The 18,924-nt window shown below is 38.8% G+C and overlaps 1 protein-coding gene across 1 annotated transcript; it reads right to left on the bottom strand.

Moving 5' to 3' along the window:
* Positions 1 to 944: 944 nt before the first annotated feature.
* Positions 945 to 18,924, bottom strand: phtf1 (putative homeodomain transcription factor 1). The gene is made up of 16 exons (XM_084739033.1): positions 18,895 to 18,924; positions 16,786 to 16,842; positions 16,619 to 16,688; positions 16,275 to 16,433; positions 14,773 to 14,953; positions 14,391 to 14,511; positions 12,210 to 12,407; positions 11,815 to 12,060; positions 11,057 to 11,185; positions 9,346 to 9,615; positions 7,168 to 7,299; positions 6,951 to 7,037; positions 6,548 to 6,703; positions 6,286 to 6,381; positions 4,801 to 4,926; positions 945 to 2,153 (listed from the first exon to the last, which is right to left on the bottom strand). The coding sequence occupies exons 1-16, from the start codon at positions 18,922 to 18,924 to the stop codon at positions 2,133 to 2,135; spliced, it is 2,079 nt and encodes a 692-aa protein (XP_084595159.1). The 3' UTR covers positions 945 to 2,132.

The raw sequence follows: 18,924 nt of genomic DNA, 5'->3' as shown, positions 1-18,924 counted from the left end.
GCCCGAACTGGAAGTGAGCCCGTCAAATATTTGAGAAGTAAGGCCCAACCCGATCTGAACCCATCATACCCCACTCGGTCCGCGTTCGGGCACAGACCTGAAGCTCAAATTCCCAGTCGTCAAATAGCTAACCAAGCTAACTAGCTACTCCAGCCACAGATAACAACAGACGGCAGTTAGCCCACGTTAGCAACAAGTCCACCAGGTAACTCTGTAAGCCAAATCACTTTGGAACTCTACTCTGTTGACAAGCTGACCTTATAATATTTAATGACATCTTTATTCATAAGTTCAAATGGTATCACTTTCCTTGACATCCGGGAAACTCATGACACAGTTACAAAAACATTTGACAGTGTAATTAAACAAATACATCACTTTTCTTGAAGCCAATGAAAACATTCATGACACACCTATAAAGGTCAATGTCATGACATGCATGTCTTAAACTCAACCCTTCAAATTAAGTGTTACCAAACATTAATTCACCTTTGTCAAACATCTTTAAAGCATAACTATACTCATTTTGCATAGTTTTTATTCAACAATGGTCCTCAATACAAAAGGCAGACAGTGGTCAAAGAGTCATGACTTACAGGTACCATTACAAGATTAAAGGGACAGTTCACCCCAAGTCAAAAATACGTACATCCCCTTAGCCGTAGTGCTACTTATCCATCTAGACTGTTTTGGTGTGAGTTTTTGAGTTTTGAAGATATCAATGTCTGCCTTCTCTCATATAATGGACCTTGATGACCTCGGTTTGTGGGGCTCAAAATACCAAAAAAAACAAAACAAAACAAAACAGTCATGCCTTTTTCCAGAAATCACGACCTGGTCACTCAAGATAATCCACAGTCCACAAGTAGTTTCATGCAGGAACTACTTTCTTTCTATCAAAGTAGCTAAAAACTTGGTAGTTGTCTTGCTGCTCTTCGGCTGAGCTAGCAAAACCATAACATAAAAAGCTGTTTATTAACTTTATCTCTGCCTCAACCCTGAAGATTAAGCATACAATAGACCTCATGTCTAACTGTAATTAATTTGGTACAAAAGTCAAAGTGCGATTATTTTGTCTGAAATTTCAATCTGCGATACGATCAGTGGAAATTCATTTTGCATTACAATTTTCATGTTCACTGAAAAAAAAAACTTTAGTATGATGATGATGTGACATTTATTGAGGTCTGTACAATTAAATTTTCTCAGGTCATCTCTGCAGTTCTACAGTACCTCATTATAGTGCTGTTTTCTCACACATTTTTCCCTTTTCGAAAAATGCAATTTGGTTCTGGTTCTGCAACTTGGATACTGCACTTGCCATTTTGCAATTTTATTGTAATTGCGTATAATTATACAGCCGAAACTCAACCAAAGCAATCTAGAGCGATAAAAAGCACTACAGGTTAGTCAAAAAATATTTATTTTTTGATTTTGGGGTGACCTGTTCCTTAAAGCACTAAAACAGAACCCCAAATAAATAAAGCCCACTTACAATCACAATGTTTCCTCCTTAAATAGTACAAAAGTTTGAAAGTTGAGTCCTCCGACAACTCATTTAATACAGTTGGTCACCCTTTAGATTAGATTGAGTTTGATTTACTGGCTTTATACAGCGCACAGCTTCTTTTACAGTTAATTGTACTAAAGCACTGATGAGAAACATCAGCAAATGAGACTAAATAAACTATCTACATCATCATCTGCATTTAACTAATTTACATTTTCACATTGTGTCCAAACATCTGTACACAGACACATGAGGAAATTTAGATGCCACAGATGCCTGAAACGATCTCGGACCTCAAACTCACGGTTATATTTAACCACATACTGAGGAACATTCACAGGTCAGAGGTTAGGCACTGTGTTAGTGGTGCGGCTGATGGAAACTGTGTGCTGCCACATCAGCTGAGGTGCCAGAAATGGTGTGTGAGCGATTGTCAGAGCATCTCAGGCTTGCGGATGATGAAACTCAAGAGACACAAGTTTCAGTTGGAAGGCACAGACAATGACCAAACTGTCAGTAGGTTTGCACTTTTTTTTTTTGTCGATGAGAGGTCGTCTGCAGCGGACAAGACGGCGGCGTCTGGTCTCCAGTGTCCGACTGTTAGTGGTTCTCTGTTTTCACATTAAGGCTTGATTTTCCACAGCTGGAAATTAAACAGAAGAGACTATCATTAGATAGAAAAAAAAAAAAAACTGAACGATTACATAATTTTACAGATAACTTACAGAACAACACAAACACATCACAGGTGATACCTCATTAAAGGACCAGTTCAACATTTTGAGAAGTCAACTCATTCGCTTTCTTATGGAGAGCTTTGATTGATGCTAGCAGTGTTGCGATGTACCAGTGCTGACGATAACTGTGAAAAATTAAAGCTACAGTAGGCAACAATGATGGAAACTACTGCAGGAAAAGTCGCTATAAAATGGCATTATAATAAAGAGAAAAGAGCCTCATGAGCAACATGTTCAACCCAGGAGTTTGTCAGCTCACTTCACCATCAATTGTGTTCATTAACGGGTATCGCGGAGCTTTGCTGAGTGCCGAGAGGACTGGGTGGAGCTGAGAAACCGAGCTGACAAACAGCTGCTCAGAGCTGGGGAGCTCCGCAGGGGAGGGTCGGTGGCAGACTGGTGCTTCTGGAGGAAACAAACACCGGAGTAGCTGTGATGCCGGCTGCTTTACTGGCAGGAGAGGAGCCGGCCAGATGAATGTTCAGAATTTGTTTTTTAAACTTTTGGGATAGAAAGTGGATTTTTCTTCATGTTTGCTTGCAAACTTGTGTGCAGCAGCACCATGGAGGAGCCAACTGCGCTGTTTACAGGGTGACAAAATGACACATAATTACAGACAACGTGCTTTTGTACTGACATTTTTGGCCGCACCAATCAAACCATGTTGCCACCGAGTTGCATTTTCATGACTGCTTATATCGTGGTGAGCCGCGCCCGACATGAACCGCGAGCCAGAGTGGCCTCCAAGCGGGCTGCGGTCACGTTGCGCTGACCACTGCCAAACCGGGTCGAGCCTCTTTTTCTCGTCCTCAAAGAAGCAAATGTTGTGATACTGAGCTCATGTGTGCAGGAGAGCAGAGAAAAAGACGGGTTTAAAAGTCTTTATGTTCAACTCTCAGTACTTCTGTAGCTTCATACCGAATCTTTGTTTTAAAATGTAGTTTCTCTTCTCTGTCTGTGTTTTTTACTGTCAGGAGTCTGATTTCTTCCACACAGCTCATGTCCGTCGGTCTGTACTCGCTCATGATTGCCTATTAACTGTTGCTTGTACTCATGAAACGTGTGCTGCTCGTCTAGTGGGAGGGGCTCAGGACACAAAACGAAACCTAACTCAGATTAGACTCAAAAATCAACAGTTTTTAGGCTTTGAACCTACTGCAGCTTTAAATATTGACGTTATTTTAAATACACAATATGCAACTTCTGCTACTAGGGGTCTCTCTCACATTAAAACAATAACAAAGATGTAGTTTGATGATGTCATGAAGCGGTGTAGCATCATGGGAGTTGTTATCTTCACTTTTAAACAACCACCACAACTGATGAAAATCTGTCTGAGTCAAACAGAAATCATGTTCATGGACAAGGTGATATTAAAGTTTCATCCACATTCACCAACATTCACCCTCACACTCTGATGTATCTGATGCATCCCGTGTTTTGCCAGAAGTTATAGCAATAGCTAGCAAGAGACCTTGAATAAATTACGTAGGTCTTGGCATTTGAACATTACACAACGTACACAACAAAATATATCACATATGTCTGGCGTTTTTAAACATTTTTGTGCAAAAATGTTATATATTATAGCTTTAATAATATACATGATCATATGGTGTAAATAAACCAGTGCCTCTTAAACAGGTTACAGACTCTCTCTCCACCTCCCTAAACTTGTATTTTCAGTGTAATGCTTTTGCCAAAAAAAGAAACAAAATATAAAATTAAGTTACAGATGAACTTGACTTATGGCCTTTTTCCTCAAATTATATATAGATATCAATAGAGGGTGGTTAGTGTGAATTCTTTTGGCTGTGATAACTGTGTAATGAAAACTTTTTCACGACAGCCCTAATCAATACCAATATCACGTCAGTGACGTGGAGCTTGAGTCACTGACATGGTTAATTGGAGGTGCTGGTATTTGCCAGTGTCCTGGTTCCAGCTACATACTTAACGCATGAACAAGAGAGTGAGCATAATGAACATCTGATCACTGAATCTGACTTTTGACAAGGCAAATGAGTGTTTTTCTCAAAAAGTTTAAGCATTACTTAAAATATTTCCTGCTTTTATTGAGGGCACTTTGACATTTCTCAGTATACAGTAGTTGTAATTGAAGGCACAGCCTGTAACCACTTCAGAGCACTTTTTACATCATCTTATTCATCAGTCACATCCTGAATTTTTTGCATTATACTAACTTATCTGCCAGATGGCCATGACAAAAGCAAGAAACTTTCTGAGATATTTCTAAAATATCCATTGCGGCAACTAACAACTCGAAGAACTACGGTGTAAAATGCAACTTTAATGGAAAATCCTATCATTTGTATTTAAATGCTGCTCCATCCTTTTAATATAGCAATTCCACTTTTTTTTAAAGAGAGAGACTTAAAAAGAGCCGCAGATGAAATTATACAACTCTTTTCACAGGCTGGACTGTGCTGTATGTACGAGTAAAGTCCTTTTCTTCTATTCTGTTCTGTCTTTTTGCACTATTATCAAGGAAACCAAGGAACTGTAATTTTCACATTCAGCAGAAATACTCACTCTGATGTTGAAACCGAGCAGGTCGCTGACCACAGCAGACACGGCGGACAGGATGACCACTCTGGTGATGTTGTAGATCAGAGGGTTCACAGTCAGACCCAGCAGTCTGAACGGAGTGTCCAACTCCTGGGGAGGTCACAGGGAATTGTGAGGGAAAGTATATGTATCACAATCACATGAATTATTATGTCTTTATTATTGGGGCTCATTTGTCATCTTGGACACTACTGGACCCATCAGCCTAATATTTTCCTTAAAGTCTAAATGTTCACAACGATGATAGTCCAGTCGAGTGATTTTCTAACCAAGGATTACAGGAGAAATACATCCAATAAACTAGTAAGTAAGTAAAATAAGTAAATGGAATAAAGGAAAATGAAAAAAAGAAAATGGGAAGAAAGAAAAAAGAAAACAGCAGAAAACAATAAACAGAAAAGAAAGAAAGAAGCCTCTATTTAATACTGGTATTCTAATGGTATTTGTAAACTCCATTTGTAAACTCTAAAAAGGGGATCAAGTTTTTCTAAACTTTTAAAAGGAACCTTTAAGAGTATATCTGATTTTCTCAAGTTAGAAAAAAAGCAAGGTATCTCTACTTGAAGTTAAGAGGTGCTTGTTCCTTCTAGGAGTGAAGAATGACATGGAGGTAAATGTTGTTACTACAGGAGCTTCAGGGGTAAATCCACATAAGAAGTAGGAGTGCTGTCTTTTCAAAACATCTCAGTATAGGTGTTAAACACCTGTTAAATGTGGGGCGGGACCATAGCATATGTATGTAATCTGCTGGTTGATCCTTGCAGCGAGGACGTAACGCGTCTTCCTTAATTAAGAAATCTTCACCAGTCCTGCATTATTAAAATGTGCTATAAAAACAATTTTGAGTTGAATCAAGCTGTGCTGACCACATGGGGAGGAGCTGTGTACTATGTCCAGCACTGTCTCCCAATGATCCCTGACCTTTGGCATGATTAAAATACTTCATATATAGAAATGTACAAAATTTTACACTGTGAAAATAATCACAAGTTAAAAGCTTTGGCTCTACTGGTAGAATAATGTATAATCCAGAGCAAAACAAATGCAATGATTCAAAGGCCACTCAATAGAAGATTATCAGGTCCAGACATAAAGAATTTTCTTTTAAATGTTGCATTTCATAAATAAAGTTAACACATTGATAATAAAGTTGAAATTTCTGTTTGAATCCCAAGAAGCATGAGGGAAAAAAGGAATCAGGAGGAAGAGAATAAAGTCAAAATGTCAAAAATGTTGAGAATAAAGCTGAAATGCCATTTTGAGAATAAAATCAAAATGGTATTTCCACTTTATTCTTGACATTTCAACTTTATTCTCAAAATGCCAAATAAAAAAAGATCTTCCTCCACTCATTTTTTTCCCTTATGTCTGCCCCTAATACTGGTCCATACCACTCTGTATGATAAATGAACAGGAATCTGTGAAACAAAGGAGCTGAATTTTGCTTACCTTCATCAGTTTTGTAGCTAGTTTCAAAACGTTGTTCACTATACTGAGTTCTTCTTTCTTATTGGGCTTTTTCTCCATTTTCAGATACAAATTGATCTGCAACCAAAACCAGTTTTACATACTGTAAACTGCGCAATAAAGACAACGTAATTTATCTAAATATGGGTTAAATGACACTAACTATCAATCAGCTCACACATTGTGCTGAAGTCACTGAGAAATAACCTGCAGCTCTGTGTGTTTTGCAGATTCGGGCTCATACCTGCTCAGTGAGCAGCACTGAGGAGTTGCTGTATTTGCAGTTGGTCTCAGAGCCCAGCGTGGCGAGCCGCAGCAGAAAGAGGATGAGGGAGGAGGCCCACACCAGCAGCTCCCAGTTTGTCAGAGACTCTAGGAATGTCTTGTGGCTGTGCAGAAGCTGAGGGACGGCAAAAATGACTGTGTTAACTCTCTTTGAAGTTGTGAAGATGAGGATTTCACCGCAAAATATTTTTTTATCTGAGCTTTAAGGCTTATCTAACTCAGGTAATATGATTAGATGGTTACATGTTTTGTGACTGCCTCCGTGTTATTTCATCTCTATGCTAGATTCACACTATTTGACCAGCGTTATTAAATTTGTGCTCTCTATGCAGATCTGATCTGTTCCAGCGGATATGACTGACCTGGGCACAGATGATGAATGAAATGGAAAGCGCTAACAGGAAGATGGTGGAGACAATGACGTCAACGGAGCGCTGCGGCCCTCGCCTCTGCAATGAACAAGCGAGTCAGTGGTGCACCGCTACAAACAAAAACAAGTCCAGGCCAACCCTCCAGTGGTGAAACAATGAATATTAATAATAAAAGAGCAGGTGAGTGTTGAAGCAGCAGAATACAAACCCTGAGAAAAGAGCGCAGAGACAGCCACATCTTAATGTTCTGGACTTTCTTCAGCCTGAAATGAGGGATCTCAGATTTCTTGGCCTTGCGGGCTGACGTGAGGTGGCTGAAGTATTTGGCAAATAAGAGTCTCTGTTGGAGGGAAACATGGATGAACACTGTCAGAGAGTCAAAGAGCTTGACAGAATTCAACAGTCCTGCTGAAGTGTCAAGTGAGTGATCCTGTTTCAGTGTTGTCTGTAGATGTCACCTCTGAACTGCCACTAGGGGGAAGACCAGCTAACATGACTGTTACTGTGTCATTTTATTGGACTGTACTTTAACTTTGTTGTCATTACATATTTTAATTGGACTTGTTTTAGTATCATTATTTTAGTATTCTTTAAATGCACTTTCATATATTTTGCATCTTTATCTGTTTTAAATGTTCTTTTATCATCATTATAAAAAAATTAAAAAAAAGAAAGCAAAGGGAACAGATATCGCCTCTACGGAATTAGTCTATTCAGCCAGATACTGAGTTACAGGTGACCATCTGTGCACAAAAAGGCCCTTTTTCATTTGCAAATGTGCAGTTATTTCTTCCATTATGTACGTCTCTCTCTTATTCTATTGTTCCACTGCGGGCGATCAATTTTTCAACCAAGAAATAGGTGTAATTTTCCTTACAATTTACAATAATACTCTTAGGATATACAAATTATACCTACAGAGTATACTTCTCAGTATACATCCCTTCATATAATACAGCACAGAGGTGTTCAGAGTGAGAGACGAACCTCCCCAAAGCAGCTCCAAACAGTTTCAGGGGAGGCTCAATGAATCAAAGTGAAAAAATATCAGGGGTTTAGACACAATAATCTAAATGTGTGTGATCTGATTAAAAGAGTTAATTGTTTTTTTCACTTTCCGTGAGTCAGAAACTAATAAAATGCCTTTGGACATGTAATTCAAGCTCAAGAATTTACAAGTATTTTTTTCATGTACTTCAAGTTATGTCAAACAACAATATGAGGCTATGTTGGCTAAATTGTTTAGTGTCTATGGGATCAAATAACATTATCATGATCCCATAGACAACCAGGAACTAAGGAGGTCTAAGGCTGAGAGTGAAACTGACATTGCTACAGGCTCTACAGTTGAGGAGTTAGTTCCAAAAAGGGAAGCGACTTCCGTAGTGTGGAAGTGGTTTGGTTACAAAAGATGGACAGTAATACTGAAGAAGTGCAAGAAGACTGCAACAACAAAATGTGGCAATACAACAATCTAATTTCATCACCTCAAACAGAAACAACCAGTTGAGTTTGAGGAGAGCCAAAAATCCTTAGAAGAAAGCTCAACAGCTACTGTGAGTTCTAAAACAAAAATATTCTTTAGCATTTTGTCATATTGTCAATATTATTGTTTGTGCATAATATCCTGAAATATTGTGATATTATTTTAGGGCCATATCACCCACCCCTAGCCCCCAGAATAAGTTGTTTGAGTTTTTTGCCAGTATGTCTACAGATTTTCAAGACAGGACAATATCTGCACATGAACAGAAAAGAGTAGAGCGTCTCTATTCTGGGGATATTAGAACCATGCTGACGGCACACTCTCAGCCTTAGTAATGTAAATTAACATATTTATAGCACAAACCGAGAAAAGATCACATTAACAGATTTTGTCGCTCCTATTTTTTTTCCACTTCTTTTTGGGGTAATATTTGTTTTGGAACAGTTCCCATAATGCTTTGGGGGATGCCAGTGGGAAGTATGACATTGCCATGGAGTTAGTGGGTTAGCTTCAGGCTACACCTGGAGCCGTTTTACAGCCTATATTTCTTTACATTTTGCTAATTTGGAGTAAAAGTATGTCAAAATAGCCACCAGCACTTCCTGTGTGTAACAATGAGTACAGACAACCATCACAAATTTAATTCTGAAACTAAACTTCCAAATGTGGTGATTATGAGGCAAGAGCTCAACTTATAACGGAACATTTTTTTAATCTTTCACTGAGAAGATAAAATGTGATTTTTTGACACAAATTATATCAATCGGGTTTAAAGGGTTTCAAAACAAGCTGTTATATGGCTTATAATGACATGAAAGTAAACACGCATAGGTTATTAAAAATGGAAATTAAGAGCAAGAGAATGCTTCAAACAACACAAAGTTAAAAGTCACTGCTCACCTGTTTGTACGTTCTCTCAGCCACACACATCATGAAGAAGAACAGTCCTATGAGGCAGACTCTTTGCACTGTTGTGATGAAGAAGAAGGCGTAGGCCTGGGCATCAGGTCGCCCCACCGCCATCTCTGTCAGCTCTGTCAGGGACCGGGAGCTGAGGCTCGCCACGTCCAGACCCTGAGCCAAGCGGAAGCCAAAGGGAAGCAGTGCCAGGGTGGCTGTCATCAGCCCACCAAGCACGAGGTAACCCATCCCCTGTTCCACCTGCTTCACCTGAGAACAAGAAACACGAGAGTGAGACAGGAGACATATTGTTATGCTGCGAATTTTATGCTCATAAAAGCAACTTAGACAACATTGATTTTGCAAATGTTTACAAGACATTATGTATGTCTGACAGCTACATATTCAACAGAGTGAGAATATCTCATCTTGGTAACATGTAAAATGTTGATTCTAACGTGCCACTTCATTTCATTACTGAAGGCTTTTGACTCCTGTATTATGAAGCACAAGTTGTTTAACTCTGAGCTTTACGAGGGCTGCAACTAACAATTCTTCTCATTATTATTAATCTGCAGATTATTTTAACTATTAATTGTTTAGTCTATAAATTGTCAAAAGTTGTGAAAACTAACAATCACAATCACTCTGAGCCCAAAGTGATATCTTCAAATTGCTTCTTTTGTCCAACCAACAGTCAAACCCTGCAACCCTTTGCAAATCCAAAGATTCTTCAATTACGAGATGAAAGAAGAGGTTAAACGTGCTTCTCACAGGGTGCAGTAACTCACTTGTGCTGTCTGGTGTTCTCATGTAGGGGAGACTGATATGGTCAAAATCTTCTATCAATGTATATGCTATTCTAAATCACAGGTAACGGTATCACAATATAGTAATAGTTCTGTAAATACAATTTTAAAAATTTAAAACCGTCCCATACTACACTGTACTTCAACACAACTGATTATTTTTTCTTTTATTTTGAAATTCCAAACGAACAACAACAACGGCCTTACATGAAACAATGCTTAAGTTAAAATCTAAAGAGTAAATGTAACGCTCTCATGTCACACAAGAGCAAAGTAAGGAGGCATCTTGCAGCCCTGACTTGCTACATAAACTGCCCCAAATATATAACAGAGAGATTAATGAAGATCTGCCATGGTGGAAATGGTATTGCCAAATTTCTATCAGTGGATCCATTTCTACCATCGCACGGTTTATACCGTCATATCGCCAAACCCTACTCTCGAGGATAGGGCAATCCTCTAACAGGAGAAAAACCTGGAAAATGAATCCAGAGTATACTGGAGCACAGGGACTACAAAACAAGCAAAGCAGATGACCAAGAAATCAAATGAACAAAATCAGTCACATGAAGATCCATCTGCCGTCAAAACCCCACTGAATAAGATTTGTTGCCTTAGTCTGTGAATCCAGTTTATTTTGGATTCATTTTCCAAGTTTTTTTTTCTGTGACTTCGTTAACTATCATAAATGACAAAGAAAGGCAGCAAATTCTTACATTTAAGAAACTGAAACCAGCGAATGTTTGACATTTTTGCTTGAAAAATTACTGAAAAGATGAATCAGAAATAAAACAGTTAGCAACTAATTTTCTTTAGATCAACTAATCGATTAATCGATTTATCGCTGAAGCTCTAATCTTTACTCACAGAATGAATTCCAATGTAAAGAGAATAATGTGTACCCGTGTGAGGATGATTCCACTGATCTCCAACACTGACATGTCTGCCTTCTTACACTCGCCCTGCTCCCATATTATGGCACTGACACGATCCTTGGATGGGTGACAAGCCTGCAGCCAAGAGAGCTGGTTCTAAAAGGAAACACAATAAATACCATTCAGTTTATTGGTGGTTTCTGATGTGCAGGAAATGCGGTGTGGAGTTCTGCAGTGGGCTTAAAGGGACAGTTCAGGTTTTGTAGATGGTTGGCACACCCTCAGTTTGGAGAAGCAGCTGGATACTGATGTAAGAAGCTAATCAATGTACTGCTCTGGACAGTGTTAGCAGAAAAGTGTATTTTAGCCACCTAATAACAGAAATCAGTATCAGCTTAAGTGTATGCTATATTTAGACTATTTTCATTGCTTACCTTGCTGTCAGAAAGTCTTTTCCAAGGGGGAATCTGCCATTATACAAGCCTCATTCTCTCACTCAACCAGACTCCTTTGGCAAAATCAGTCATTTTTTTTGTCAAAGAACATGGGAGTTGCTGGTCTATTGCTGCCAACGTTACCAGCAGTCTACTGTAGGTTAGACACCGACTATGGATAAGTACCTCATACAAGACCTCTACAAAAAATCTGAACTAACCCTTTAAACTAAATTCAATTCTTTTGACATCCAGGAATAAAATGTACCAACATGTTCACTCAGGCAGTTCTCAGGACAAGATAAGACAAGACCAGATGCAGAAGAGTTTTTTTTTTTTTTGCACTCTTACTCCAGTGATTCCCTGCTGCAGGTTCTCATCATCACTGCTCAGAGTGGTGTTCTGTGGGAGCGACATGCCGGCGTTGTACCTCCCGTTTGCCTCACTGTCGCTGCTCCCCGTGGAGCCGGAGTCAGGCCCCTGAAGAAGCTCCTCCCACATTGTGTCGTCAGTGTCGGAGGCGGGACGAGAGCCGACATTCGGCCTGAGGCGCTCCACCTCTCGAGGTTTCACCTTGATGGAAGCACCACTCCCTTCCTGTTTTCAGTACATAAAGATGTTTCAATCAAACGACTGATGTAAAAAAATATTTTAATCTATAAATCATCTGAATGCTTGCTGTTTATTAAAAAAATCCACATGTAACTTTCAATGTTTCAGTACCACACAATGTAATGAAGGTTTACCTGAGGTCTTAATAAAGGTTTGGAGTTAGACTTTAGATTTCTCTTCCTGACAGAAGACACTGGTACTGATGTTGGCCAGGTCGTAGGGGGGTGTCTTTCTTGATGAGGTATTGGACGAATTACTTCCACCGGTTGCACCACCTCCTCTTCCTCACTGGAAAGCTCGTCAGATGCCCCAAAACCTGACTTTCTTTTGTTCTGTGAGGGGAATATCATGACACACATACATGTTAAAAATATTTTAAAAACACACATGAAGTTGACAAATCCCAAATGCCAAAGACTGTACTAGTATGCTGTAAAATAAGCAACCTTCAGAAATGGCATTTGTATTTTAGCCTACTGATATTTGGCAAACTTTTCAAATTACTTTTAATGGAAAAGTTTAGATAAATGAAATTTGACGCTATAACTTAAAAAAAGCTTTTCCAAGAGGTGACTCACACTTTTAGGTTTCCCAGTAATGAAAACAAATTTAAACAGTTATGCAAATTTATACAAATATACGTTACACAGAGTTCTAGCAGAGTTAGACTTAGTTATACTTGAATGCACTTACATGAATACAATGCACTTATTTGAATGTACTGTACGTGCAGCAAAAAGCTGCTGAATGCACATTTTGTTCAAACCTGTCAGAGTGGAATAAAGCCCTCAAGGCGAGAGCTGCTTTGAATAGTTTCCTGTGCTGCTGCAATTCAACAATATAACCTTCTGATAATCTAATGAATTCCAATAGAACAAACCTAGAGTAAATACAACATTAACAAAGGTTCTAATGTCATATTTATTGTAAGCTCCAGTCACGGTCAACAAGAATCAGCGATTGCATTTAAGATACAGTGCCCCTGATATTTTCATCCTTAAGAAAAAAACAAGTTGCATAAAATCATCAAAAGGATTTCCTCAGGAACTTGTCAGAGAAAATCCTTGAAGTTCTAAGTGGTTGCCCTTAGCTGCTAAAATATACCCTTATGCATTTCTTAAAGGTCCTGAATAACAATTTTCCTCAGAAAACGTTAAGGGACCCATATGAGTCTCTTCTCAGTGGAATACTGCATGTTTATACATTTATAGGTCTGTATCAGGAGTTTGCAAACTATGTCTACTCAGTTTTGGCCAGAAGAAAAAAGAAAAAGTCTCTGGAGCTGCAACTCTTAAATTCTCCATTTCCCTCTGAGACCTTTCTTTTTTGGATTTGGCATCTATAGCTAAGGAGACTTCAGTATAGCCACCAGCAAAATTTAGCCTAAAAGGTGCATGGCAGTAGATGTATGATGATGTAGAAAAATGTAAGGCCTACAACAATGCTATATGAAAATTAACCAAGGCGTAATGTACAGTGAGCAGGTCATTATTGCTAAATTAACCCTGACAGAGTGATGCAGGACCCTGACATGAGGTCTTGAAACATGCTGAAGGGGTTTATTTCTCAATAATGACCGGCTCACTTACCAAAAATCAACATGACACAAAACATTACTTTAAAATAATTTTTTTAATAGAATTTTTTTTTTCTACTCCTGAGTCTCTGATCAGAACTTCATAAGATCAGAGTCCATAGCAATGATTTATTATACAGAAATAACAGACCTTAGCATGCTGTAATTGATGAATCAGATAATAAAAAGCTATAACTGTTAATCATTTCCATATAATTCTTTGTCAAAGCCACAAGGGAGCCACTGGAAAGACGCAAAAGAGCCCCATGTGGCTCCGGAGCCAGAGGTTGCAGTACACGTGTGCTGCATTATGACAGTAACTACTGTGAAAACCTTCATCTTAACACGTAGGCAAGGAGACACCCTAAGAGGCTTTATGCAACGTTTCTAAGTGAATCCCTCAGCTTAGGAAAATGCTTTGCGTAAGTGAAAAACGTAAGTCTGAAACTTCAGTAATTTAAGCAATCTGATGTACATCTGTTTTTACTGTCAATTGTCTGCTGAATTAAGATTAATTCAGGTTAGAATCAAACTGCCTTTCTGCAGATAGTGAGACAGCAAACAAACAAAAAATATATATTACAGATCAGGTAACTACTTTTCCAATACAGCCAACCTGTATTTACTGACTGTTGTTTTTTAATTCTGAAAAAGGCCTTTCACTCCTGACACATGTTAGCTCCTTCTTTGCTTTGCACCACAGCAGTGATATTGACTAAAGTGAGATGAGTGACTGTACCCTCCTCTCTTCGTTCCTGTATAATCGTTGGCTTTCTTCAAACTGCCAGGGCCCCTGCTGCTCTGTGTCCCCGCTGTCATTCTTTTCTTCCGATTTTTTCAGCCCTCTGCCCTTCCTCGGCCTGAAGGAGAGAGAATAAAAATAACAGTCAAAGACAAGAGATTGCAGATACAGCAGGCATTACAAAACGAGCAGAAACCACAGGAGTGAGAGAATTATTGAGGTTATCAGAGAAGCTTTAGTGGGTGGAATGACTGTAGGTTGATTAAAGGTCTTTGGGTTTATTTGTGTGTGTGATGTGGGAGTTGATGCATGTGCCAGGAGGTGAGAGTGTGCTGGTGAAGGCAAATGAGTGTGCAGTGCCTAACAATGAGAGAACCACCTCCTTCTGCGTGCGGGGCTGGTGGTGCAGCTGGCAGCTGGACTGCCCGAGGGCCACCGGCTGGACTCGGTCGACACAATCTGGCAGTGCACGGTACCCAGCAGCAGCATCAGACACATGGGCCCAAACACCTCATTGGCACTCGCCCCAGGGACCTCCAAGTACAGCACCACTGCTGCCACTGAGGGGAGTAAAACATGTGGCAACAGCAAACAAAACAGTCTCTTAGGGGAGCCATTATAACAGAATTCATGCTTACTAATGAGGTCTCTCTGTGTTGCACAGGTGTGATGAGCTACATGTTTATAGTTGCACAAAATTAAATGTAAACTGTGAGAAATAGAGACACTGAATTTAGCACATATCAAAAACCATGTTCTGTGTTCATTTGCTTTCATGACTTTTATTGAGTGTGTAATTTTGTTTTCATGGCTTAGCAAAATCAAAAATCCTTTTAGCACCCATCTGAGGGAGTTTTACTGCAGCAGCAGTTATGTTTTAATTGAAGAACGACACACACTAATACAGCACTTACAATAAAAACCTTTTAAACACGAGCCACAGAGAACAAAGTGTGCAGGATCTCTTTCTACTTTAAATTAGTTTTAAAATCACAACTTGATGTGCATGTCTTGTTCACTGGGCTGGACTGAAAGTTTTGAATGCTTTTAAAAGTTTCAAATGTCTGACATCATATTTCATGATGACATCATAAATGAAAATCCTTAAATAAATCCTCAGTTAGAATAAAGTCATTCATCAGATTTAGGGCTGCATGATATGGTTAAATTAAAAAAAAATCATATTGCCATTACTTTGAAAGATATTGTAATATAATTCACAATTATATGTCTATGGTTGAAGTGAGCTGTTTTTCGCGGCCCCCTCCTCCCCAGAGCTCAGGCTGGAGGAGTGCAAGATGAGTGCAACATTACAACCATAACAGGGCGACAAGTCCCACACTGCAAGTTGATCAGTTGTTTATAACGGTCAGTTGTTTGTCAATGTGAAGCCTGTCACCGTCTGCCTCCTGCCTGCCAGACTCCATTAACATTGTTCAGTTTAACCATTATAAACATCTACTCCTTCTAAAAGGTCTTTAGCAAGTCCTTGCAACTCATAAACAGACACTTGCTCATTCTGTGAACATTCAGCATTAATATTAACTCTACTTAATGTGAAACAGGCAAACAATAACACAAGTTACAGGCCGGAATAGAAATTTCAAGGAAGACACCGCAGCTATAGAGTTGCTCAGAGAACCCAATATTTTAACTTAGCATGTTTCCTTAATCTCTGACGACATATTATGGTTGTTATATGACTTATTACAGTAAGTATATTACAGATTTGTTGTTTAAATAATGTCAAGATGACACAGCATGAGTCAGTTTACAATGCGTCGTCTGTTAGTTGTGCCCTGGCTCTTGAAATTATGCAAATGTTATGTAAACTCACAGTGACAGTATGAACAGAACTTAGGTTAGAAATGGTGAGCTGACCTTGCATGAAGTACAGCACGAGGATACATGTGGAGATGGACTTGGAGGTGACTTGGATCCACCACTGGAAGAAGAACGGGAACAGCAGCACTCTGACCAGACCTTTCCGAGTCAGAGCCGTCCAGGGACTCTCGGGTTTGGCTTTGCTGAATGTTGATCCTGAGGGGAGGAATGAGACAGTCTCTTACACAGCTACATAAGCAGTGAAACAAGCAGAACACCGGCAGAAATTACATAGGCTGATGTGACAGGCAGAAGATGTACAGTATTTATTAGTGTGTAACTGTGTGTGTGTGATCAAACAAGCAACAACAGGTGGAGAGCTCCTCTTCATTGACCCTCACCTCTTACTAAGTCGACATCGATGAGGTCTGGTTTGATGTGACCCGTCTTCTTTGGTTTGCTGTCCAAACCCTGGATGAATAACAAGGAGTATTTTTCGATTTAGTGGTAATGCACAACATAAATACACAAACATTTCTTTCTTTACCGAAATTTGTGGGTGTCTTACATTTAGATCCGTCTGCGCCAGAGATTTCTCCCAGACTTGTTGATCATAGGCTCCAATCTGTGGAAACAACAGAAATTTTACAATCATTTTCCTTAAAATTAGGCACTTCAGGGGATATTTAGCAAGTATTTACAAATCTTACTTGTCAATATTTATTATCTATCAGAGTGTCTTAATACTTGTAAATAAAGGGTGTAAGGACTAGAGCTTGAGATCTGTGCCTCCCGAATCCCACCGGACCAGATGGGTTTGGGTTGGGCCTTATTTCTCACATATTTCACAGACTCACATTGGGTTCAAGCTGTATTATATTTATTTATTTATTTTAATTTTTCTCCCCAATTTAATCGTTGCCAATTCCAATTCCCTGCCTGTTTTGTCCCTGTCACTGGAAATTCCTACTGATTGGTGCATAGAGGGAAGCTTGTTAAGAAAAATGTCTGGCTGTAATCGGGTTCCAGCTGAAATATGCTAGTGAAGGTCAGGTTCAGGTCAGTTTTCATTGGCATCAGGCCTAAATGGGCTCAACTTTTCAGGCACGATTTAAGTGCTAGTAAGAACTACTTCAAATGAACTGGATAGTAAAAATGAATGTATTTTAAAATGAATATGAACCAATGAAATTTTCATCGAAATAGATCTCCATAAACTCTTGTTAATCACATTTAAAAATGTAAAAGACGGGGCCTAGTAGTATAATAGTTCATCATCAGAAAACACTTTCTTTTATGCTCCTCTGCTTGTCAGACTTGCCAACACGACTCAAACAGCCTTGCCTTTTGTGGCTCTTCATGCAAATCAAATGAAATGCTGCTGGGCTCATATGAAGAACTGAAATTAAAGTGCACCACAATTTTGCACCGACTGACAGTCCTGAGCCCTGACAGGCTTAATAAACACACACCCAACATGATTTCATGTATGGTAACCAGTTAAACAGGTCACACCTTCTTTGTTTTTGGTTTGTATACAGCCATACTAAACCAGGAAAGGTAAACAGAGGGAAACGGATTCATGTATTGAGTAAAAACTGTTTTTTGTTGATCAATGAACAGTGTCAATGGTAGATAAACTGATCAAACAAATTGATAAATTTCAGTCTTGAACTAGTGTATGCTGAGTTTTGCATTTATTGTTATTAAACTTTTTAAAATATGAATATTTACAATAATTTCTCAGCAATTCAACATTCATAACAAGTCAAATCAAATTTATTTATGTACAATCCTGATTCCCAAAATGTTGGGATGCTGCTGTTTAAAACGTAAATAAAAACAGAACAAACCGTGTCACCAGTTTTATGAAGTGCTCCCGAGCCCATGTAGTAATATCAGTTATACAATCACATTATTTCAGCAAGTGGCAAACCTCAAACTGTCCTTTGTTGTATTGTTTGAGAATGTCCCTTGGCATCACCTGTTACCAGTTAACCCATTCAAATTGGTGTTTTTAGTGCTTTCCACAATTTTTCCAGTCTTTTGTTGTTCCTGTCCCAGCTTGTTTGAAACGTGTTGCTGATATCAATTTCAGAATAAGAATATTAACAAAAACAAATGAAGTTGATTAGGGCAGCACAATTAATTAAAATATATCAAAATTGCAATATGGCCAAGTGCAATATCCAAATAGAGGACACTGAATTTGTGAAGAAAGCAAAATGTGACAAACAGCACCTTAATGAAACACTATAGTGCTGCAGAGACGAAAACATGCTTGTTTGGTACAGACCCCAAAAAATATCACATCATTGCTTATATTTTTTAGAGTGAAAATGAAAATGATGATGATGGTGTTGCAGAAATGATCATTTCCACTAATTGTGAGTCATACTGCAATCACAGTATCTGTCAAAATAATTGAGATCCGCTTTTCTTCACCATATAGTGCAGCCCTAACATTTATGAGGCAATACATTAAATATATTGTCTCTCTACGGTTTTCAGTTGATTATAAGTCAAGGAGGATTTGCAAATGATCACATTCCGTTTTAGACAGCATCCCAACTTATTTCGAGCATCACAAATCACAATTTGCTGAATTAATTAAATGCATTTAAAACAGGAACTCTCTTTTTTTTAAAGTTCGTAGATGACAAAACATTTGTCTAACCTTCTCTTGATACCAGGCTATTCTGGCCAT

The sequence above is a fragment of the Lutjanus erythropterus genome, chromosome 2, assembly GCF_056507025.1.
Source record: "Lutjanus erythropterus isolate fLutEry1 chromosome 2, fLutEry1.hap2, whole genome shotgun sequence".
NCBI classification, from domain to species: Eukaryota; Metazoa; Chordata; class Actinopteri; order Lutjaniformes; family Lutjanidae; genus Lutjanus; species Lutjanus erythropterus.
This window is presented reverse-complemented; position numbering and strand designations above follow the sequence as displayed.